The 25,065-nt window shown below is 49.8% G+C and overlaps 2 protein-coding genes and 1 pseudogene across 4 annotated transcripts in view; all 3 read right to left on the minus strand.

The window, feature by feature from the left end:
- KLC2 (kinesin light chain 2) overlaps positions 1 to 1,430 on the minus strand; it is an 8,789-nt gene extending 7,359 nt beyond the window's left edge. The window contains exons 1-2 of one of the 3 annotated variants that reach the window (XM_006860897.1): positions 1,246 to 1,430; positions 403 to 677 (exon numbers count right to left, since the gene is read on the minus strand). In XM_006860897.1, coding sequence (XP_006860959.1) covers positions 403 to 630 — 228 coding nt within the window. In that variant the 5' untranslated portion in view covers positions 631 to 677; positions 1,246 to 1,430. Of the gene's footprint in view, positions 1 to 402; positions 678 to 1,245 lie in introns of those variants that run through there. The other 2 variants (XM_006860898.1, XM_006860899.1) reach the window with 2 other exon arrangements.
- A 14,610-nt stretch (positions 1,431 to 16,040) lies between these two features.
- Positions 16,041 to 18,482, minus strand: LOC102818986 (annotated as a pseudogene).
- A 257-nt stretch (positions 18,483 to 18,739) lies between these two features.
- Positions 18,740 to 25,065, minus strand: part of PACS1 (phosphofurin acidic cluster sorting protein 1) — a 232,045-nt gene continuing 225,719 nt past the window's right edge. Inside the window, exons 22-24 of the mRNA XM_006860900.1 lie at positions 19,904 to 20,130; positions 18,982 to 19,101; positions 18,740 to 18,855 (exon numbers count right to left, since the gene is read on the minus strand). Of these exons, the coding sequence (XP_006860962.1) occupies positions 18,740 to 18,855; positions 18,982 to 19,101; positions 19,904 to 20,130 (463 nt within the window). The remainder of the gene's footprint in view (positions 18,856 to 18,981; positions 19,102 to 19,903; positions 20,131 to 25,065) is intronic.

Here is a 25,065-nt window from a genome sequence, read left to right on the forward strand (position 1 = left end):
AAACTACCAGCTGTTCCGTGGGAGAAAGATGAGGCTTTCTGCTCCCGTAAAGATTTACAGCCTCAGAAACCCTGTACAGGGTCGCTATGAGTCAGAACCTACTCCACCGCACATAACAACAACAGAGGGTGATCAGGGACCACTGGACAGGCCAAGGCTGGGGTTCCCCAAAAGGCTTCACTTCAACAGATACTTATTAAAATCGCAATTCTGTTTCATAGGAACGCTGTAAGTCTGAATCAACTAGACTGCAATAGGTGTGATCTTTGTTTTGGTTTTAACCTAACACACTGGGCTCCAGGGACAGATGGTTCCCTGCTCAGATTCTGCTCCTAAGTCGCCAGGATTCCTCTATGGGAAGGCGTGACCACCCCTCCCATCTCAACGCCCCAGGCCGCCTACCTGGGCCTCCCCCAGCCCCAGCTCTATGGCTTCCAGGGAGCGACGCAGGAAGACACAGCGCTCCTGCGATCCAGGCTCGGTCTCTCCGGCCTCATGTGCAACCAGAGGGGCGAGCAAGGCCCTATGCTCCCCGCGCAGGGTCTCCAATCCCTGGATGACGGCCTTGGTGCCCAGCACGATGTCATCCTGGCTCAGCTTCTCCTCCCGCGGAAGCACCATCGTGGCCATGGCCGCTCCACCTGCGAAAGTGAAGGAGCGACAGGCGGGCGCTGGGCCTGCGGTCACACCGCCGTCCGCCCCGGGTTAGGTAAACACCTGCAGTCCCCAGACGCCTGGGTCCCTCGGGCGCCCCAGTCCCCTAGCCCGCAAGCCACACCGTACACGCGCTTGGCCTACAGGGGGCGCGCCCGGCTCATTTCGGTCCTGCAGACGCAATGCGGTGGCGGCCGCTGAGGCCAGACCAGGAGTCGGCCCCGTACCATCAGTTCAGGCGGGTGTGGGCCGTTCTGTCTCGGGACTTCCCTGAAGATTGCTTTCTGCAGGGCAGGGTGCGCCAGGGGATGGTGCTACGGGGGTCGTGAAGGCTCACCCCCGAACGCGAGAGTCCGGCCCCAGCCCTTGGGGCAACCCCTTCCCCAGCAGGTCGGCCAACCCTGCCAAGACCCTCCCCTGGAGGGGACGAGACCAGTGTCCCAGTCCCTCCATGCCGCGCCCACCTCCTCCTCTAGGCCCGGGCCAGCCCCGCGGACCCTCCCCTGGAAAGGCCGCGCCCACGACGTTCCCTCTCGGAACCCCCGCCCTTCTAGGCCTGACACCCCTCCCGGCCCTATGGGCCGCGCCGACCTGCGCCTCACGCTCGGCCCAGCTCCGGCTTCGGCTCCGGCTCTGGCTCCGGCTCCCGTCCTGCTTCACCGGGACCCGCAACCCTGAGCCGGTCCCGCAGCCTCCATCCCGCCGGCCTTCCCAGCAGTCCCCGCGCCGCCTTAAAGGTGAAGCTGCTACCTCGGCGGCGTCGGAGGGGGCGAAACGCGCTCCTCTCGGCCCGCTGGCGGCCTTAAAGGAGCAGTGCCGACCCGGCCAGTCCGGGTGGGGGCGTGGCCACCGAAGCGAAGGGGCGAGGCGGGGCGGGGGCTGTCCCGGGGCCCACCTTCCCAGCGGCTGCTTCCCACGCTCTTGCTGCCGGGATTTCACTGCAGTCAAAGCCCCAGGCCTTCTGCCGCCCGAAGTGTGGAGCGGCTCTGGGATCGTGCCATCGTCATAGCCAGTGTGGTGGCGGGAGAAACTGAGTCCCAGGGAGAGGGCTTGGCCGGGACCCCTCTGAATCTGGAGCGAGGCTGGGACTGAAAAAAGCTACAGTAGTTGCCATTTATGGGCCGCCCACTGTGTGTCGGAAAGGAGCTCGGTAGCGTAGTGGTTACGATTCGGGCTGCGAGCCACAAGGTCAGTAGTTCGAAACTACCAGCTGTTCCGCGGGAGACAGATGAAGCTTTCTGCTCCCGTAAAGATTTACAAATACACGGTCGCTATCCGACTCGATGGCACCGTGTGTCGGGCGCTTCCACTAGCGGCTCCTGGGGAGAAAGATGAGGCTTTCTGCTCCCGTAAAGATTTACAAATACACGGTCGCTATCCGACTCGATGGCACCGTGTGTCGGGCGCTTCCACTAGCGGCTCCTGGGGAGAAAGATGAGGCTTTCTGCTCCTGTAGATGGAGTGGATCTGCTCTGTCCTAAAGGGTTGCTATAAATCAGAATCTATTTGATGGTTGTTGTTGTCAAGTGCCGTCGAGTCGATTCCGACCCATAGCAACCCAGTATAGGGTTTCCAAGGAGCAGCTGGTGAGCTTGAACCGCCGACCTTGCAGTTCAAACGGCTTTGCAGTCTGACGCATTAGCCCACAGAGCCACACATGAATCAGAATCTATTTGATGGTAGTGGGTTTATGTATACTCACAAAGAGCCGCTGAAGTGTGTACTACTCCTACTACGACCACCTGTCGCATAAATATTGCGTACCCTCAGGACCCCATACAACAGAGTAGAACTGCTCCAATCCCCATGAGATAGAGTAGAATTGTCTCTGTATAAAAAGCACTGGACTGTGGACCATTAAGGTCGGTGGTTCATAAGGTCCGGCTCCGCAGGAGCAAGATAATACTTTCTACTCCCGCAAGGATTTACAGTCTTGGAAACTATGTTGGTACGAATCATTGAGTCGATTCCGACTCAGCGACCCTGCATAGAGTTTCCAAGGAGCAGCTGGTCCGTTTGAGCTGCCAACCTTGTGGTTCGCTGTCTAGTGCTTATCCTACAACGCGGAGTCAGAACAGACTAGACGCCGCGTAACAACAATGTTTAAAGGAGCAGACCACCAGAGCTTTCTCTCAGGAGCCGCTGGGTGAGTTTGAACCCTTACGTTTCAGTTAGCAGTGGAGCTCTTCTTAATGGTTCTGCAATAAAAAACTGGTTTCACAAATTTGAGTCCAGGTTTCTTTATCTCCAGGCCTTCTTAATGAGAGCCCACCTCTTTCCTTAGCCCTGGAGGGGATTCAGTGCCTTAGGGCTGTTCCTTAGGTTGGAAGATCTCTGGCCCCAAGGGAGATAGAGGTGGCTAGGGTCAGCCAGCATTAACAAATTCAAGGCCTTGTGAGTGACTCGCCAAGGTGGAACATCTCTGGTCTGTGATGATGTCATTAGGGAAGCCTTCCTAGATTCTCCTCTCCCTCTGCAATCCCCAGAGTAGTCTCTGAAAAGAATTAGTTTGTGGTCTTCTCCTGGAATGCAGGCTAGGACCTGCCTGTCTTGTTCTCTCTTAGATGTGCTCCTGGCTGGCACATAGCTCGGTAATGTTGGTTTAAAAAAAGACAGAGGTGAAAGAAAACATTGTGCGGAGTGAAATAAGAGGGTTTACTGTATGATCCCCCTTATGTGAAATATCAAGGATAGGCAAACGCAGAGGCCAAATGTGGTTATCAAGGGTCTGTGAGATGGAGGAGAAAAGGGGCACTCATCACTTCGGGGACATTCAACTTCTGTTAAAGATGATGGGGAAATTTGGAAATAGATAATGGTAATAACTGAACAGCATTGTAAGACTGGTGTGGGGAAGGCCTTTGACCTCCTCTGACTTTACCAGGGGGAATAAGCCTTGGGCTGATTCCTATGAGGGGAGGTCAGACATGCCTACATCCTCTTTCCTCCTTTACCAAGTTGACACAATCATCCCTCCAGTCATGATTGTGCTTGGTTCAAAAATAAAATAGCCACTCAGAAACTCACAGACAATACTCATGATTCTAGGCTTATTAGGAAAGTTAACAGGTTTTACAATTCAGGATACAAAATGCTCAGGATAGAGTTCTAGTCATGAGTGCCTCTTATCAATTGTGTCCACAGACAGGCATGTGTCTCTCTGGTCCTTAACTTCTCTGGTCCTCAGCCTCTTAGCCAATCAACTCCTTGGCTTCTGCCCTGCTTGGGCAAGTGTTACCAAGCTCTTTAATGCTGCCAATAAATGCCCAAAGCAAACCTAGCTCCTCTGATTGACTACCTGGAGCCAGCCACCTACCTGAAAGTTCTCAGTTTTACTCCGTGGCCTAGGAAGCTCACCACTTTGCTTGTGCTCTTGCTTGGTGCCCTGCCTCTGCTGCCTCCCCTTCTCTGCATAGGGATCTTGAGGTCCAAAGGACATGCTCCATTCCTGGGTCTTCTTTCTTGATGGTCATGAGATGCTCCTTTTCTGTTTCTAAGATGGCTCATTTTATACCCAGCAGGATGGCAAAGCTCCTTGGAAACCCTGTGTGGGTCACTATGGTCAGAACCAACTCAATGGCAAACAACAACCAGGATGGTAAAACTGACCAGTCTCCATGTTAGACTCGCACGTGCTATTGGCATGGTTTCACCTAACCATTGGCATGAGTTGCAAAGACTATGGATAGAAGAGCCATATCAAGTAATTCAACTGGACCACAAACATGATAAACAGAACTAATGAATGTCACTGAATTGTATACATGAAGAATCGTGAAGTGGCAAATGATTGATGGCATAATATTCATCACAATAAAAGAAAATCATATCACCTTGTTTTAGATGGCATCTCGCACAAAGCAAAGTGAGTACATGATTACTGAGTTATTCAAACAAACAAGATGACAGAGGATGCCTTGATGGCATGGACAGGTCCCTCTACAGGCCAGGCTTGGAGGGAACCCTGCCACCTACCTCCCTAACTATTTCTAGGCCAGTGGCACTTGGGGGTGAACATGGGTTGACCACCCTGGGGATGAAACCTGCCCATGAATCTGGGGCATGCCACCAGAGGCAGGGTGGTTCAGACTCAGGACTCACCAGGCTCAGTACCCAGGGTGCAGACATTCCTTTGGCATCATCTCTGAGAAATGGTCTAGCACCGAGTGCATCCTGTGATAGGAAGCTCACTCCATTCTGCTGTGAGACAACTTTACATGTTAGGAAGCTTCTCCTAAGATAGACCCAAAAGTACCTGCCTACAGGGCTCTCTGCTGCCTGCACTCTAGCTTCAGGAAAAACAGTCTGTCCCTCATCTGCCAATGAAAGTATTTGGAGATGGCGATGCTGCCCCACCCAGTGTCTCCTCTGTCTGGGCTGAGGACCCCATCCCCTCACTCATTCCTAAACAGTTGCCTGACCCAACCCTGTCCTAATTTCTTTCTGGGGTAGTTTCACATGTCAATGCAGACGCTTGCTGGGATGTAATGCTCACCCCAGGCGTAGGGATCCAGACCTGGTGTGGTCAAGGTGGGTGAGCATGCCCTGTGTGATTCAGTGAAGCCTTGGGCAAAAAATGGCACCAGCCACAACCAACAACCACAGCGTTCTACTTCTTACCTGGGTTCAAGAATTCATTGCGGTGGTCACGTAGAGCTCAAATACCATACTCACAGTTACTGGGTTTATTAGGGAAGCTAACAGGTTACAATTTAGGGCCAGAAATATTGAGGACACAGTTCTTTCCGTCAAAACAGCTTCTTTCCAGCCAGGACCACAGGTAGGTCTCTCTCTGGTCCTTGGTCCTCTTAGCCTGGACCTCTGATAAATGCCTAAAGAACATTCCACTCCATTATCAGCCTCAGCCTGAAGACACTTGGCTCTAGGTCTGTGGCTGAGCAATAAAGTTCCTGTAGGGAGTGAGGTGGCTCTGTGTGATAAACACTGGACTTTGAACCACAAAGTCAAAGGCGGTTCAAGCCCATCAGACACTCTGCAGGAGAAAGATGAGACTTTCTGCTCCTGCAAAGATTTATAGTCTCGGTAATCCTATACTGGTTGCTCTGAGTTGGTACTGCCTTGACATCACTTATCAACAAGTCCCCCATTCCACAGGTGAGCCTCCTGCCTGGCACTCGGTTTGACTTGCTCTGGCTCTTGGTCCTGCTGTTGCTGCTCCTCTGCACCTCCTCTACCACGTGTCCCGTGTCACAGCTCTATGACCCTGGGTTAAGGAGGTACAATGTGCAGGGACATGGGGGTGCAAAGGATGTATTCCATTCCTGGTTCTTCTTCAATGGTAGTAAGATCCCTCTTCCTGCTTCTGAGAGTTCCAAGTTTTTACAATCACAATGAATTCTGTTAACAGTCACTCACAACTAATCATATCAGCATCGTCTCCCACCTTCTCTTACCCAGACCCATCCGGAAAAAACGTTGTTGGGTGGGAGTCACTAAGCCTAGGGGTTGAAGAGCCAGATGCAGTCACTGGCTGCAGTGCTCCGTGTCTGCTCAGGTTAAGTGTGTATCATGAAAACCCTGGGTTGTTGGCATCCCAGGTACAGCCCAGACAGGTTCTCCTCCCCTGGCCTCTGTTTCTGCTGCTAACTTTTTTTCCCTGTGATTTTCTTTCTTTCTTTTTTTTTTTAAAGACAGCTAATATATTCACCACCCACACCTATTAGTTTGTCACACTTTGGTAACTTGTGTGCTGAGTGAGGCTGGAAGTTCTGCCAGGGTCATTCATGGTGGGCAGTTTCAGAGGAGCTTCCAGACTGAGGCAGACTAAGAAGAAAGGCTTGGTGGTCTATTTTCCCAAACTAGACAGCCCTATGCATCACGACAGTATATTATCCAACAGAGTGCTAGGAGATGAGCCCCCAAGGGTGGGAAAGCTCAATCTACTGCTGTCGAGTTCATCTTGACTCATAGCAACTCCACTAGTTATAGAAAACAACTGTTTCAAGGGGCTTTCTGGCCATCAGCTTTATAAAGCAGATTGCCAGACCTTTCTTTCGCAGTGCCACTGGGTAGGTTAAAACTGCTGGTCTTTAGGTAGATAGATGAAACTGTTTCCCCTAGGTTAGTCAGCACTTGCAACAAAATAGATTTAAGCACACCGGTGACCATGGGGGTGGTGCAAGAAAAGACAAATGTTTTAGTTCTTGTTGTATGTGGGTCACCATGAGTTAACTAACAATAAATACATCCATAGGATACAAAATCCCACAGGCATTCAAAGGTTACAAGAAAATGTAACAATCTCTTCAACGCTTGTCCTCGGCCATCGGCTCCTTCCCCAGTGGCAACTCCCATGAATGATTCTGACTTACTGTCCAGTCACAGTGACCTGATAGGGTAGAGAAGAACTACCCAGAAGGTTCCCAAGGCTGTACATGTTTACCAAATCAGACAGCAACAACTTCTTCCTGCAGTTCTGGCTGGTGGATTCAAACTGCCAACCTTTTGGTTAACCACTGTACCACCAGGGATCCTTCAGCATCTGTTTCCCACCAGGCCTCTAAAGATTGGGTCTTTTGTGTGTGGGGGTCTGTCCTTCTGCACCCCTCCCCCTGACCTTCTCCCTGGCTGCAATTTGCTAAGTCTGCATTCTGTGCAAGGAGACTCCACCAGCCCATCCCTGAACTCCCAGCATGATACCCCTAACTCTAACCTGTAATGTGGAACCCAGGGTTGCTTTGGGTCTGATTGAGGCTGGGTTTTTGGACTCTCTTGGGGAGGAATTTACTAAGAGCTTCACTTTCTTGGGATTCGGTAGTGCTGGGGTGGGCCCTGTTGTTGTTAAGTGCTGTTGAGTCAGTTCTGACTCATAGTGACCCTGTATAGGGTTTCTGAGGAGCGACTGGTGAGTTTCAACTGCTGACCATGTGGCTCAAACTGACCTAGCAGTTGAGTGCTTATCCTACAGCACCATACCAGGACTCCTGGGCATCTTATTTTAAAATTTGAAGAGTGGAGCTGTGGATTAATGTGCCAGGCTGCAAAGCCATTTGAACTGCAAGGTTGGCAGTTCAAGCTTACCAGCTGCTCCTCGGAAACCCTATGCAGTGTCGCTATGGGTAGGAACCGACTCGACAGCACTTAACAACAACAACAGCAGTGACTTATGGAGTCCTGATTGGCATTGTGGGTTAATGCACTAGACTGTACAGTTGGTTCCAACCGCAAGGTTAGTGGTTCAAGCTCACCAGCTGCTCCTCAGAAACCCTATACAGAGTTGCTATGAGTCAGAACCAACTTGACAGCACTTAACAACAAGTGACATCCACCGTGAGCTAGGAGATGCTACCTCTTAAATGGCTTTGATTTGCAGGTAAGGACACCAGAACCCAGAAAGGGGAAGAGAGCTGCACACTGGGGAGGGGCCACTTCTTTCTCCCAGTGGCCACTCTGTCCTCTAATCAGGAGTCTGTGTCATTTTGTCCTAGGCCATGCTGAACACAAGGGAAGAAGTCCAGAGAACTGGATCAAGTTGCTGTTTATACCCACATAAAAAGTTACAAATACAGATCTCTTCCAATCAGTCGGCCAGATAGTTGTCTTCCAAATTTCTTGGCATAGATGAGTGAGTGCCTTCTGTGCTGCCTCACTTTCTTGAAAGATTTCAATTTTGATTCCATCAATTCCTGGTGCCTTGTTCTTTGCCAATTCCTTCAATGCACCCTGGACTTCCTCCTTCAGTATCATTAGCTCTTGATCATATGCTACCTCTTGAAATGGTTGAACATTGACCACTTCCTTTTAGTACGGTGACTTTGTGTATTCCTTCCATCTTCTTTTGATGCTTTCTGCATCATTCAATTATTTGCCCAGAGAATCCTTCAATAACAAAAACCGAGACTTGAATTTTTTCTTCAGTTCCCTCAGCTTGAGAAATGCTGAGCATGATCTTCCCTTTTGGTTTTCTGACTCCAGATCTTTGCATATTTCGTTAAAATATTTGACTTTGTCTTCTCGACCTGACCTTTGAAATTTCTGTTCAGTTCTTGTATCTCATCATTTCTTCTGTTTGCTTTAGCATCTCTACGCTGGAGAGCAAGTTTCAGTGTCTCTTCTGACATCTGCTTTGATCTTTTCCTTCTTTCTTGTCTTCTTAATGACTTTTTGCTTTCTTCCTGTATGAAGCTCTTGATGTCATCCCACAACTCTTCTGGTCTTCGGACTTTAGTGTCCAGTGTATCAAATCTGTTCTTCAGATGATCTCTAAATTCAGGTGGGATATATTCAAGGTCATATTTTGGCTCTCATGGATTTGTTTTCATATTCTTCAGCTTCAGTCTGAATTTGCATATGAGCAATTGAGGGTCTATTCCACTGTCTGCCCCAGGTCTTGTTTTGGCTGATGATATGGAGCTTTTCCACCGTCTCTTTCCACAGATGTAGTCAATTTGATTTCTGTGTTTTTCATCTGGTGAGGACCATATGTATAGTCGTCTCTTATGCTGTTTAAAAAAGGTATTTGAAGTGAAAAAAAATCATTGGTTTTGCAGAATTCTATCATGCAATCTCCAATCCTCACTGACTTTAGTGGTTGGTGCGTAAATTTGAATAATAGTGGTATTAGCTGGTCTTCCCTGTAGGTGCATGGATATTATCCTATCACAGACAGTGTTGTACCTCATGACAGATCTTGATATGTTCTTTGGAAGACAACTATCTGACCAACTGATTGGAAGAGATCTGTATTTGTGCCCATTACAAAGAGACGTGACCCAACGGAATGTGGAAATCATTGGCCACTATCTTTGAGATCCCATGTGAGTAAAGTTTTACTAAAAGTAATACAAAAATGGCTGCAATCATACATTGACAGAGAACTTCCAGAGGTTCAAGCCAGATTCAGAAGAGTACATGGAACGAGGGATATCATTGCTGACATCTGATGGATCTTGGCTGAAAGCAGAGAATATCAGAAATATGTTTACCTGTGCTTCATTGACTATGCAAAGGCTTTCGATTGTGTGGATCATGACAAGCTAAGGACAACATTGTGAAGTATGAATATTCTGGAACACTTAATTGTGTTCATGAGGAATCTGTACATAGACCAAGAGGTAGTTGTTTGAACAGAACATGGGAATACTGAATGGTTTAAAATTAGGAAGTGTGACAGGGTTGTATTCTTTCATCAAACTTATTCAATCTGTTGTTGTTGTTAAGTGTCGTTGAGTCAGTTCCGACCCATAGTGACCCTGAACAGGGTTTCCGAGGCTGTAAATCTTTATGGGAGCAGAAAGCCTCATCTTTCTCCCACGGAGCTGCTGATCTTGTGGTTCGCAGCCCGATTCGTAACCACTACGCTACCAGAGCTCCTTTGTATTCTGAGCAAATAATCTTAGAAACTGGGTTGTATGATGAAAAATGTGGGATCAGGATTGGAGGAAGACTCATTAACAACCTGCAATATGCAGATGATACAACCTTGCTTGCTGAAAGTGAAGAGGACTTAAAATACTTACTCAATATCATTGGGCATATCTGCTGCACAAGACCTTTTCAAAGTGTTGAAGAGCAAAGATGTCAGCTTGAGGACTAAGGTGTGCCTGACCCAAGCCATGGTATTTTCAATAACTTCATATGCATGTGAAAGCTGGACAGTGAATAAGGAAGACTATAGAAGAATGGATGCTTTTGAGTTATGGTGTTGGAGGAGAATATTGAAAGTGCCATAGGCTGTCAAAAGAACCAACAGATCCACATTGGAAGAAGTGCAGCCAGAGTGCTCCTTGGAGGTCAGGATGGCCAAACTTCATCTCTCATACTTTGGACATATTGTCAGGAGGGACCAGTCACTGGAGAAGGATATCATGTTTGGTAGGGTGGAGGGTTAGAGAAAAAGAGGAAGATCCCCAGTGAGATGGATTGGCAAAGTGGCAGCGTCAATGGGCTTAAGCATGTCAACAATTGCGAGGCTGGCTCAGGACAGGGCAATGTTTTGTTCTGTTGTGCATCGGGTCGTATGTGTCGGTACCGACTCCGTGGCACCTAACAACAACACACTGTCAGGCAGGTCTAAGCACTAGGCACCTGGTTGCTCACCTTCATGTGTCTTTGTTTATTATGTCTTGGTTTATAGGCCCTGGTGGTGCTGTGGTATAAACAGTGGACTTATAACCGAGAGATCAGCAGTTCAAACCCACCAGCTGCTCTCAGAAACCCTATGTAGGGTGGCTAAGAGGCAGAATTGACTTGATGGCAATGAAACAGGCCCACACAGTGCACAAAGTCACTGTTGTTGCCTGTCTTTGCGATGGTAAGAACCATCTTCTTCAGTGCAAACACACCTAGACCCCAGTTCTCTACACAGTACTTTCCCTCTGGTTTAGAAAGAACCTGTTTATTTAATCATCTCTTCTAGTGTGAAGGGAAAGAGCATTTTCTCTACTCCCTTTCTGATTTTTGCTCTTTGCTGTCTGCCTCGGCTTTCCTGCTGCATCTCTGCAGGCTGTGTGGTTTTTTTGTGGTTCTCTGCAGGCCCCCAGTCCTGCAGCTCCCTTGTGCCCAGTGGAGGGGGTGAGGGGAGACTACTGCTTCTAAGGCTCTTATCTTGCTCTCTGTGCTTTATTTTGCATGTATTTCACTTGGTCTTTTGTCTTGTCTCTGTGGATTACACCATGTGGCTCCCAAGGGAAGGGACAGATATTGTGCCCTGCTCGGCTCTGTGCTCCCCCCGGCAGCTTCTGGGCCCTGGCCAGGGTGCCAACCCAGTGCTCTGTCAATGACAAAGAAAGGACCAAATCCATGCCCAGCAGTGACTCAGCTAGCTAGCTAGCTCCTTATGCCATCCTGGCCTGGGGAAGTTGTTCTCCCTACTTTTCCTAAGCTTTTCTCCCTGCAACTCACTCCCACCGTGCCTCCCCCTCCCCGTTTCCTCTGGGAGCAGGCATCCCACTGAAATCTGCTTCCTTACATGATCCATTTTACTTTGGCTAGGTTCCCTCCTTTTCTTTGGAATCATCCAACTTGAAATGTCAGCAGATTCCCTCAACAGCATGTCTCCCTTTCCCAGGAGTCTGCCCATCTCTGCTGGCTGGTCATCCTCCCACTGAGCCCCTCTGCCCCCAGCAGCTGGCTTCTTCTGGTCCCTGTTTTAGCTGCAGAGGGCAAGCCGGCACCCTTGCTGTCTTGGCCTTGTGGCCTCCCAGACAGACAGAAGACAGCATGCAGGTGTTGGCGTCCAACACAGCTCAGCTCAAAGCCATTTGCCAGCTAGCTGTGTGACTTAACTCATGTTTCCTCATCTGTAAGATGGGTTGCTAATACCCATCTTGTTGGGTCCTTAAGAGGACTGATTGAAGACAGTAGCATTGTTAGGATCATGGCATATGCTTTGCACACAGCAGTCATGATTCCTAGTAGTCGGTTCTTTGTTATTATCATCACCAGCAAGCCAATTGCCAGACCCTTTGCCAATGCATTGAGGATGGGGAGAAAAACAGATGACATATAAGCGAGTCTCTGCTCACAGTGTTGCTGGGGAGAAAACATTCCAACGAAACCGAGCCACTGACAAGGCAGCAAACAGAAAGATGAGTCTAAATAAACCCAAATGCTAAGATGCTTGGTGTGACAGTAGGTGCCCGAGGTGTCTGGGGCCAAAAGGTGACCCCACTTATGTCAGAGAGGAACTGTACTCCGTAGGGTTTTCAATGGCTTTTTTTTTTTTTTTTTTTTCCAGAAACAGATCACCAGGACTGTTTTTCTGAGGTACCTCATGGGTGGGCTCAAACCTCAGCCTTTTGGTTAGCAGCTGAGAGCATGAACTGTTTGCCCCATCCAATGAGTCCTCCAGCCTAAATTTCCATCTCCAGCCTAGATTTCTCCCTGGATCTCTATCCAGACCCATATACTCAGCCTGCATTACACATATCCTCCTTGCCCTAAACGGAAGTCACCATCTCCCATCCAAGCCTCCTCCAGGGATGCATCAACCTGTGCTGATGGCTGCTCCTGTGTTCAACTCTCTCCTTTTTACCCCTATTTTCTAACCAGCGTCCCTAAACCTGCTGAATCGACCTCTTAAATAGTGCTCAAGCCTGTCCGTTTTCTTTTTTTTTTTTTTCTTCTGTCCGTTTTCTCTTGAGTTCCTCTAGTCTTACCTTACACTATGTCCTCATCGCATCTTTAAAATCATTATTGTAGTGAATATGCATTGACAGGACGTTTGTCACTTTAACATCCTGAGCGCGTACAGATTTGTGACATTAATTTTGTCCATCATGTGGAATAACTATCGCCATTATCCATTTTCAAATTGTTCCCCTCATCACTTTTTTTTTTCCTAAATCACTCCAATAATTTTCAAACCTGTCTCCTAATCTTCAGTTTGTCCTCAAGGTGAGCATTCTTACCTGCTGTCGGAACATTCTGCTGTTCTAAGTGCTGTCATTCAGACTCATAGTGACCCTGTATAGGGTTTCCAAGGAGCTGAACTGCCTACCTTGTGGTTCAAATTGACCTTGAAGTCTAGTACTTTATCCTACAGCGCCACACCAGGATGCCTCGGAACCTACTAGAGGACAGCTAACTATATTTCTTCAGCTCATTAGTTCCTAGACTAATTAATCCTGGAACAGAAAACGGACATTAGGAAAAACAAAGGAAATCTGAATGAAGTATGAACATTCTTCAATAATAATGCATCAGTACTGGCTTGTTAATGTGACAAATGTGTCACGGGAAACGTAATGTGCTGGCAACCGAGGACACGGCCGAGGAGTACCTGAGAACTCTCTGTGCTACCTTCGCAACTTTCCTGTAAATTTGAAACTCTTCTTAAAAACGAAACCATTTTATTTAAATATATTTTAGAAAGCAGAACAAGAAAACCCAATCCACCCACTTTCTGCAGCAATGCGGCCCTTGGCATTTACAGATTGTCCCTGGCAGCTGCTCTGCTCCTGTCTGGCCTGGGCAGAGCCATCACCTTCTACTCGTGTCACCTTATGTCTGGACTGTAAGGGTGATGTAGGACCAGGCAGTGTTCCGTCCTGTTGTGCTTAAGGTCGCTATGAGTCCTGACTCGATTGGCTGGTTGACTTGAACCACTGACCTTGTGATTCACAGTCCAGTGCTTATCCAGAGTACAACCAAGAAAACCCTAGGAAACAGTTTAACTCTGTAACACATGGAGTGACCATGTGTCAGAATGAACTCACCAGCAATGCTTTTCTAGTCCCTTTAAATGTTATTCTGTCATTAATGAGAATATGCACAGGAACACATTCACTGTTGGGAGGTGCCTTCGAGTTGGCTCAGAGTCATAGTGACCCCACGTATGACAGAATGACACTGCCGAGCTCTGAGTCATCCTCTTAACCGCCAGGTTTATCACTGTGTCGGTCCATCTCGTAGTGACATTGAGGACATGGAGTTGTGTACCATGCTCCTCCTCCCCATTAACATAAACTCACTGCCTCATAAGGTTCCTATTGAATGTTTTCAGTTGCTATTGTCAACTTAGGAGCCCTGGTGGCTTAGTGGGTTAAGCACTGGGCTGCTAACCACAAGGTTGTTGTTGTTAGGTGCCATCGAGTCGGTACCAACCCATAGCGACCTTATGCACAGCAGAATGAAACACTGCCCGATCCTGGGCCAACCTCACTACTGTTGCCACGCTTGAGTCCATCGATGCTGCCACGTGGCCAATCCATCTCGTTGGGGGTCTTCCTCTTTTCCGTGGACCCTCCACCTTACCAAACATATCCTTCTCCAGTGACTGGTCCCTCCTGGCAATATGTCTGAAGTATGAGAGATATACGACCACAAGGTAGGCAGTTGAAATCCACTAGCTGACCAGTTGCTCCATGGGAGAAAGATGGGGCTTTCTAGTCCTATAAAGACTTACAGCCTTGAACGTCTACGGAGCAGTTCTACTCTGTCCTACGGGGTTTCTAGGCCTCGGAATCGACTTGATGGCAGTAGGCGGACTGTCAATTTGATCACATATAAATACACCTTTGGTGTCCTGGTGTGGTGCCGTAGGGTACCAGAAGTTCAAGCCCACCAGCTGCTCTGTATAGGGTTGTTATGAGTCAGAATCCAGTTGACAACACATAACAGTAACAGGTAAACTAAAGTACTGTTCAGTTTGAAGAAGACTTCAGGGGATAATTTTGGCTTAAGGTTTAAAAATTATCTCAAGGCAAGAATTTCAGGGGTAATGGCAATGTCTACTTATTTATATCATGAGCCAAGCACTCAGAACTGGAAGCTAAAGATGAAGAACCAAACCCAGACCCACTGCCATCAAATCTACTCTGACGCATAGCCACCCTGTAGGAGAGAGAACTCTCCTAGAGTGTTTCCAAGACCTGGAGTCCTGGGGTGGTGCTGCAAGTTAATGTGCCAGACTGCAAAGCCATTTGAACTGCAAGGTTGGCGGTTCAAGCTCACCAGCTGCTTCTCAGGAACCCTATACAAGGTCGCTATAGGTTAGAACCGACTCGATGGCACTTCACAACACAACAACAGTTTGCACTGCAAGGTTGGCAGTTCAAGCCCACCAGCTGCTTCTCAGAAACCTTCTACAGGGTTGCTATGGGTTGGAATGGATTTGATGGCACTTCACAACACAACACTCTTTACGGAAACTGCCTCATCTTTCTTCCTCAAAGCAATTGGTGGGTTGAAACCACTGACCTTGAGGTTAAGCAGTGCAATGCTTAACCAACTGTACCACCAGCACTGTGCTGAGAATAGAGCAGGGGAGAAAAGTATGTCCCGGTTCTTTTTGGTGCTTACATTCTACTGGGGAGTGATAAACAATGACTAATTAAATGTCAAGGAGTGAGAAGTGCAAATAAGAAAGCAAAACAGGCTAAGAAAAAAGGAAGGTGTTGTTTTCAACAGTTTGAACGGGGAAGACCTTTCTGAGAAGGTGACATTTAAGCCAAGACTTGAATGAGGAAACAAGCCCCGTGGGTCTGGAGACAGGAGTAGATGGGCAGCAGAATGGCTCATCCGGAGGCAGAATGTGCCTGGGGTGTTTGAGTGAGGGGCCATAAGATCAGAGGCCTGTCAGGGAGGCCAGATCAGGCAGGACCTTGTAGGTTATGATGTAAGTCTGGGGTTCTATTCCTAGGGAGCACTTTACAGGGTCAGTTAATTTTTTGGGGGGCGGAGGGTGATGTTATTTTTTAGTTACAGAGTAAACCAGTCTTTCCCAAGGGCAACAAGTGAACTGAAGGTCAGGAGGAAGCTGGGTTTGGTCTCCAGACCCTAGAAGTGATCAGAGAGGGACTTCGTGGAGGGAGGAGGCCCCTGGCCGAGAACTTGGAGGGGGCTGGTGCCGCAGAGGGACTCCTTTGGTGGGGTGGTTGGGGCACCAGCCCATCCTTGATTTCTAGGTTGGTGCAAGTAGGCTCTTAGGTGATTTCCACTTGGGTTGGGTTGGCATGATGAACTGTTCTTCTTGGGGGGCTATAATTAAGGAAAAAATCAGGGAGCCGAGCCGAGAGAGTGGCTTCTTCAGTTCAATTCTGAGTCACAACAGGCAAGTGTTTAGCTGGTGCAACCATAATTTCATTTTCCTTGGAGCGAATTCGAAAGAAGGTGAGGTCATTCTGGGGGTCAATTTCTCACAGGGTGCTGCGTGCCTTCAAGGTGAAGTTGTGCTTGCGGTTGGCGCACTGTGTGCTCGTGGAGTTGTCCACGGTGCTCTTGAAGGGAATGCCTTTGTGTTTACCACGGTGATCCCTGCACACCCTTCTGGCTCTGCAGTTTGTCAGGGTTTCTTCCGTCTTTGTCAACCCGATCAGATAGCTCTGCTTTGCTCTCTTAAGTGCCGTTGAGTCACTTCTGACCCATAGTGACCCTGTATAGGGTTTCTCAGGAGCAGCTGGTGAGCTTGAACCGCCGCCCTTGTGGTTCAAACCGACTTTACAGTCCAGCACATTAACCCACCTTTTGAAAAGGGCTCTCTGGCTCGTAGGTGGAGAATGACTACAGGAGAGGAGACCGGGAGTGGACAGGTGACAGGCAGGAAGGCCTTGAGTCCTGTGCGGAGACTTTGGATGCTGGGCTCAGGGAGGAGGCAAGGATGACCCCAGTTTTTGCTTCAGCAACTGCATAAGGGAGCAGCCATTTTCTAGGGGGGCAGTCTGACCCCATGAGCATCCACCCATGGGACTGAGTAGGGCCACTCTGGGACTGAGCAAAGCCGAGAGCAGTGCCCGTAAGGGAAGGGCATTGCTCCAGGAGGCAGTGCTGATGACGGCCGGCTGGCTCACTGGTGCCGTGGCTTGTGAGGAAAACACCTGGAAGGCCATGGTGGTGGAGGAAATGGAAACAGAGACACAAGCTACTCTTTGAAGAGTTTGGCTTTAAGGAGAGAAGTTGTTTTTTTGTTGTGATTCCTGCATGTTTGTGGTAGAAAGACCTGGGAGAGGACGGTGGAGGTGGGAGGTGCAGGAGCGGTGGGCTCTCCCTCTCTTCTACCTTCTGAGCCAGAAGCTAAGAGGTGAGGTGTTGGGGTGGAGGACGCAGTTCTGAGTCCATGTGGCCCGTGCCCCTCTCCACTCGGGGCTCCCACAGTTGCCAGTGACCCTGTGGGACATGCTCTCCCAACGGCTCTGGGAGGACTTCTAGTCTCAGTCTCAAGAGTCTCTTGTGGGTCACCTCACAGGACACTCACCAGCCTGTCCATCTTGCTCTGGCAGCGGCACACTACATAGCACTTCCTGGTTGCTGGCTAGCCCCTTAACCCTTAGTCCCAGAACCTCCTCAGTGCCACCTTCCTTGGCCTTCTACTCCGTGGTTGTGTCCTGCAGGGTGGTGGCACCATGCTATGCTGCCACCTCTTTGGGTGCTGTGTGGCAGGACACCCATCATCTAGGAGGCGGGGAAAGGAGGAGTGGCAGTGAACTTCCCAGAAGGTCCAACCCCACAGATTCAGGGTCCCAGTAAGCACCCAAGGCAGGTGGTAAGAAATCACTGGTTTATTGAATGAAAAACCCAACATCAACCCAGGCCCCGTTCAATCCCCCAGAGAGCAGCAGAGCCCAAGCTGGGGACGGGCTGAGAGCAGCTGGGAGGTATGACAATGAGAAAAGACCTTTCCAAATGGAGTTCTGTGAAAACCCTCTGGAAGAAGGGCACCAGGACCACTTTGGAGGCCGGGCTGCTCCTGTCTCCACTGATGGTGGAGGCAGAGAAGCGGCTTGGCCGTATCTGCAGTGAGGGGGTCTCCTGAGCCCTGCAGGAGGCCAGGCTGCAGGTGGGGGTCTCGGGTCAGGGGCCCAGGGAGTGAGGCCGAGGAAGAACAGAGAGGGAGGGCGACACACTGACAGGGGCTAAGGGAGATTACAGGCCAGGTGGCAGGAGCACAGACAAAATGTGGGTCCAGAGGGGCAGGAGGAGGGTTAGGGTTAGCAACAGAGGGCAGAGGAGCCACATGGAACAACCAAGACAGCCTAGACAGCAGCTCTGCAGACAGACAACCAAAACTCAAGGATACACATGACACATACAGAGAGGCCAGGGTGGAAAGAGCCGTGCATGGCGGGAACTGGGGAGGTCCCTGTCCCAGACATGTACCTGTCACTACAGAAACATTGTCCTAGAGAGAGGCTGGGTGGGAGCTGCTTCCTGCCCCTGTGAGCTGAGCACTGGGTATCCTTCCCATCTCCAGTCAGCTTTGGGGTCAGGGGGAAGTGGGAAGAGGCCCCAGCTCGGGGCAGATGGCTGCTGCTGCCCAGTGGGCTCCTATGAAGGAGGCAGGTGACTCGGGGACTGGAAGGTGGTCGGGCCCACCTGCTGTGGCCGAGGAGGCCAGCTTTCCTATTTCCAGGAAGGTGCTGGAGCCCCATGAGGGAAGGGTGGGAAGGGAAAGAGAACCGGATGGCGCCCAGGACCTGACAGGTGCCAGAAGGCAAAATGGACCTGACTTGGCCTGGCGCAGGAGGGAGAGGCAGGAAGGGCGTCTCCGGTGGCAGTGTCCTTCAGAAGTGAAACGCAGGCCCCAGCATCAGGACAGGGGTGTTGGGACCCAGCCTGCGCCTCCCCTGCCTGCAAGGTGGCAAGGCTGGTGGCAGTGCCAGGAGGGTGAGGAGCCAGGGCAGCACTCTCAGGTGGTCTTGCTAGCACTGAACAGTCCCACTGGAAAGTGCTTGACATGGGTGGGCCACTGCGCAGCCAGCTGGAAGAACTTGATGTCACTCCACTCGACTCCATCGATGGATACTGGGGGGACAGGGCAGGATGACCAAGGATGCTGTAGCCACTCTCCCCTCAAACACAGAGTCAGGAAGACCTCTGCCCCAGTCCTTGTCCCCCACCTCCCTGAGTCAGCCAGCCCACTCGCCCCACCTCTCAGCATGGTCTGCTGCTGCTTGGCGGAGCAGATGAGGCGGCTGATGCCCTCGATGACCTGGCTCTTTGAGTCCACCTCCTTCTCTCGAGGCTTCTTGCTCAGGAAGATGGTGGGAACTGGAAAGCAAACAGGTCTGCCTCTGAGTCGACCCTGGAAGCACACCCTCCCCGTCCTCCTGGATCCCTCCCTGCTCCCCGGTTACATTTCTCCAGGAAGGGGTACCCAGGATGGCTTCATCTGGGAGGCATCTGCAGAAAGCTCCAAGACAGTGAGTGTCTCAATGAGCAGTGGGGTGGGAGCTCAGGGTTCCTGACTTTGGCAAGGATTTCACTCCCCAGCCTTGCTATCTATTGTCATCTGTCCAATGAGGACCTGGGGCCAGATGGTCTGAGTCCTTTCAGCTCAAATGTTCCAGGCCACCTGTGAAGCCAGGTGGCCTGTGTGTGGTGGTGTCTGCCTGGAGGAAACCTCCACATCTCCCCGCTGCTCTAGAAAGGAGGGGCCCAGGCTAGTCCTGGAAGGGCACCTATCAGAGCAGTGCCCGAGGAGGCAGGGTCCAGCGAGAGGTAGCCGCCTCCTGACAGCTGGGCAGACTGAGGCTACCCCTGCAGGCACACGGCTGGGCTGACAGGGAGGCGGTGACTCACCCTAGCCAGCCGTCAGATCTCCCCCTTCCAGGGCCACCCTGCTTCTACCTCAGCACCTTATACGGAGGGACTGACTGCTGGTCCCTCCGGACTGGCCTCCAGGGCTGAGTGCTGATGCTCTGCTCCAGGACCTGGGTTTCCCTCCCTCGCTCAGAGCTGAGGCCTTGGTTTCCTTCAAGTGCTAGACGACAGACCATGTGTGGTCTCACAGGTGCAGTGGGACGTGCTGGCGTGAGGAGATGGAGGGGCCCAGGCCTCATAAGCCACTGACCTTTCTTGTTCTTCTCTTTGGTGACCACAGTCATGGCCATGGTGCCAGAAAGCTGGGCCTCACCGCCATGGGGCAGGCGGGACACCTGCACCGAGAGGAAGACACTCTTGAGGGTATTCTTGGAGCTTGCGTCCCTCTTGTCGCCGTCCCGCCTCCGCTCACCCGGGTGGCCCAGCCAGTAGTCCACCTGGAGGCCGATCACATCCCCGTAAGGGCTGTTGGGGCTGCTGGAAAAGGGAGAGGCAGCGGAGAGGTCAGCTCTGTCCTCAGTGCCCAACTGTGCGGGGCAGCCGGCAAGGCCCTGAGATTCTCTTGTCCACCCCCAGAACTAGTGTTCCGAGAGCGGACAACCAGGCGATCTGAGAACAAAGCTCAGAGAGGAGAGAGGCCCACACCGGTCAGGAACAGGACAGACAAATCTCAGGAGGCAGGAGGAGTCCTGGTGTGGCACTGTGGGAGAGAGCACTGGACCTCAAGGTCAGTTCCAACTACAAGGTCAGCAGTTCAAATTTACCAGCTGCTCTTTAGAAACCCTATACAGGAGCACTATGAGTCGGAAGCAACTCACAGGTACTTAACAACAGGAAGCAGAGAGACAGACAACTGTGTGAGGAAAAGGTGTGTGCACACATGCCGGGCCAGCCAAGACGGCCACCACCAAGCTGGGGGGCTGGGGCCTAAGTGGGGCAGAGGCTGACCTGCAGCTTTCTCTTATTTATGGCACTTCTAGCTCAGGGATAATTTTAGCTCCGATGTTTTCTTGAAAGCAAGCGTCAGACACAATAGGTACACGGGCTACAAAAGTCATCTGACATTCTCTTGCTTAGTGTCAGTAGTGTCATTAAAAAAACAAGCTTATATTGGAGAGGAAAGGAGGTCGAGGCAAGGGTGAGTCCCCACACAAACCAGAACAAAACACCAAACCCACCGCTGTGGAATCAATTCCAATTCACAGCCACCTGACAGGGCAGAGCAGACTGCCACACCTGTCTCCCAAGGAGCCGCCGGTAGGTGCGAACCCCCAACCTTCTGGTTAGCAGCCAAGCACTTGACCACTGTGCCACCTGGGTTCCTTCAGGGGTTAGTCCTGAGACCTCCTGATTCCATGCTGGACAGAACCCCTTTGTGCTGGGGGTCTGGGACTGGTGGAGCAGAAAAACAGGCCTCCAGGAAACTGAAGGGAGGTGGAAAGAGACGCATGCTCATTCACCCTTCTGTCTTCTTCAGGGGCTATGACTGACCACTGGTCAGTGCCTGCCCTGGGCCCCACAAAGATTACTAGAAGGTACCGAGAAAGAGGTGAGGGCAGAGGGAGGGGAAGGAGGGAGAGAAAGACCCTACTCTCCTCTTGCCACTAAGCCTCTCTCCCCAGCTGCCTGCCCATCTGCCCTCCCTCAGTGCTCTCTCTCCACTCTCCCTTTATCCCAACCTTAGATCCTGAGACCCTAAAGTAAGCCCTCATCACTACTGCCCTGATGTGGTTTTTACACTACACACTGCAATCTAGGCATTCTTACTCTCATTTCTGCATCACCAGCGCCCTTCCCATGTGAGCCCCGAGGGCAGGAACCCTGCCCATCTTGCTGCTCTGCTCCAGACCCAGAGCCTTCCCTGGTTGCCCTGGAGAGAGGACAGGCGGGTGGGCAGGTGAAGGAGGCACCACCTTTTGGATGCTGGGCGAGCCAATCACATTCCTATTTAAGTCTCATAACACCTGTATTTTCACTTTAGACGAAACAGAAGCTTAGAAACTTGTACACAGGAGATTTTGGGTAAAATGGCGGACTTAGCAGACGCACTACCCAGGCCCTCTAAAGCAAAGATCTGTCATTGTAGTTAAGTGCCATCGAGTCGATTCTAGCAAAGATACAAAAGAGCAAAGGAAACAGACACAGATGAAAATCCTGGCACCCTGAGCATCAGAGGAAAGGTTAGAGAAGTGGACTGATGGCTTGCTGGGAGGAGATTGTAACTGGTGAATGACCAGTCAGATGAGGCACAGCCATGTTGAACTTTTGTGAGCAGCTTCGCTGACAGCGCAGATTCACAAAGGCAACTGGAAAGTGCATTGATTCCTTACTACCCCCCCACCCCATGCTTGGTGACCAGACATGTGGCCTCTCCCACTCTTACCCACCACAGCATAGATCCTGCTCTCCAGGTGTTGGAGCCCTGTCTTTGGAAGCCACGCCCCCATGAGGCAGGGGCTGGCTGCACTGTTTTGGTGCCTGGGCTCAGGTGGGCTTGGCTCTAGACCTACAGAACCCACAGAGCCATCAGACCAGAATTGTTGTTAGGTGCCATTGAGTTGGTACCGACTCAGCGACCTTATGCACAGCAGAACGAAACACTGCCCAATCCTAGGCCAACCTCACTATTGTTGCCACTCTTGAGCACACTGATGTAGCCACTTGGCCAATCCATCTCACTGGGGGTCTTCCTCTTTTTCTCTGACCCTCCACCTTACCAAATATGATACCCTTCTCCAGCAACTGGTCCTTCCTGACAATACGTCCAAAGTATGAGAGATGAAGTTTGGCCACCTTGGCCTCCAAGGAGCGCTCTGGCTGCACTTCTTCCAACACGGATCTGTTGGTTCTTTTGGCAGTCCATGGCACTTTCAATATTCTACTTTAGCACCAGTATAACTCAAAAGCATCAATTCTTCTATGGTCTTCCTTATTTATTGTCCAACTTTCACATGCATATGAAGTTATTGAAAATACCATGGCTTGGGTCAGGTGCACCTTAGTCCTCAAGCTGACATCTTTGCTTTCCAACACTTTAAAAAGGTCTTGTGCAGCAGATCTGCCTAATGCAATACGTCATTTGATTTCTTGACTGCTGCTTCCATGAGTGCTGATGGTTGATCCAAGAAGAATGAAGTCCTTGACAACTTCAATCTTTTCTCCGTTGATAAGAATGTTGTTTAATGGTCCAGTGGTGAGGATTTTTGTTTTCTTTACACTGAGATGGAATCCATACCGAAGGCTGTGCTCTTTGATCTTCATCAGTAAATGTTTTAAGTCCTCTTCACTTTCAGCAAGCAAGGTTGTACCATCTGCATATATCGCAAGTTGTTAAGGAGTCTTCCTCCAATCCTGATGCCATGTTTTTCTTCATACAACCCAACTTCTCAGACTATTTGCTCAGCATACAGGTTGACTAAGTATGGTGAAAGAATACAACGCTGTCCAGAAACCCTCATGAGCAGCCACCCTGTGTCCATGTGTCCTAATAGATACTGAAACCAGCCTCCACAAATTACTTCCCGATTGAGTGCCCTGAAAATCAAGAACACCAAGGCCAACAGGAACTCCATCTAGGGCCAGGAACTCAGCTGTCACCCCTCCCAACCCATCTCATGAGCCCCATGGCTAGCAGAAGCTCCCCAGAGTTTTCTCCTCTTTGGGTTCAACAGCTGCACTGTTGGGGGATTTTGGTTTTTTCCTTTAGCTGTTTTATTGTTTGGCTGATTCTTTCTTCTCCTTCTTCTCTTTCCAGCCCCTTGAATTTTATCCTTTGTAGCTCTGCTTTTCATTTTCCTTCTGTTCCTCATTTCCCCTCTTCTTCCTTTATTTACTACTCTCTACTCTCTTTTCTTTGCTATTCATAAGGTTTTCAGTGACTAAATTTGGAAGTAGTTTGTCACTCCTTCTTCCTAGTCTGACTTTGTCTGGAAGCTCATCTGAAACCTGTCCACCATGGGTGACCCTGCTGGTGTTTAAAATACCGGTGGTATAGCTTCCAGAATCGCAGCAACTCACAAGCCACAGTGTGACATACTGACAGATGAGGCAATTTGGTTTTAAGTGGAAACTGTCACTTTAAATTTCGAGGAGATCTGTGCACATGCATAGTAGAACCCTCTGGGGGTGGGATGTCCACTCACTCAGGCGCCCCCTCTAGTCACCAGAATGGAGGTGCGCAGACAGTGAGAGGCCAATGAACAGATACCGAAAAAAAAAAGGAATGCCCACACCTTTATCTCTGCAGTTCTGTCAGGCATCCATGGCTGCTCTGATCCTTTCCCCCACCTTGGTCTCTCCCAAGATGGTGGCTCTGGGAGCAGCTGAGTGTCATGAATTAGAAAGCACTGGATTTCTTGCTTCTGTTACAAATTCCTCTAGCTATAACCCTTCCAACCTTCTAAGTATTCCTTTATATGTGGTTCAGAGTTCCGGGACCATCCCCTGAGCCTACTTGGTCCGGTATTCTGTGTTGTTGCTGATGGAGCTTCTCACTGCACATCTACCTGATCTGCCATCTTGTTTGTTTTCTCTCTCCTGGGTTTTTCTAAGTGTTCTGTTTTTTATTTCCTCTTCTACAGCTCCATTTTTCTGTCCCTCTTTTCTCTTTTTGTTATTACGTTCTTTTTTTTGGAGGGGGGGTTGCTACCTGTTTTTATTCATTTTTTCTTATTTTCTCTTTTCATTGTTGGTTGCTTGTTTATTCTGTTTTCTTCTGTGTGTGTTTTCTTTTTCCTACTTGACAGGAGATAGCAGCCATGCCCATACAGCCCAGCCACAACTGTGCCCTCTACAGCTCCACCCACTGGGCAAGAGCCAGTACCAGCTCAGATACCACCTGATCCATGATAGACTGCAGCCAACACCAGCCAAGTCCACCCAAAACTAAGGTGCATGAACGGCAAACAAGAACAAAGTACATGCTTCCATTCTCTAACTACACTCACAGGAGACAGGTGACCAGAGCTTAAGGATACATCCGGTGCAATCATCGATTAAATACAAATAGAGCAATAAATACCACAATGTCCTGGAGACAAGAAGACAATTTTAGCTCATATAATGAAACAAGAGAGAAAGCCTCAAAAGAAAAATTACCAATATGCAGAGACCAAAGAAAAGGTAATGGAACTAACTGAAGAAGAATTCAAAAAAATGTTATTTAGGTACCTAAAAAAAATTGACAGAAAGATCGAGAAAAGCAAGGAGAACACAGAAAAAAAACTAGAAGAATTCAGGAAAACACTATAAGAACAAACAGACAAAATACACACAAATTTGGAAACAATACAAAACGTACACATTTAGAAACCCAGGAGAAGAATACTAAGATTGCAGAAATGGACAGCACACGGAAAGGGCAAAGGTGTAGATGTGAAGCAATGAAAACTCAATGACCTTGAAGATAAATTT

The sequence above is a fragment of the Chrysochloris asiatica genome, unplaced genomic scaffold (assembly GCF_000296735.1).
Source record: "Chrysochloris asiatica unplaced genomic scaffold, ChrAsi1.0 scaffold00040, whole genome shotgun sequence".
Taxonomy (NCBI): Eukaryota; Metazoa; Chordata; class Mammalia; order Afrosoricida; family Chrysochloridae; genus Chrysochloris; species Chrysochloris asiatica.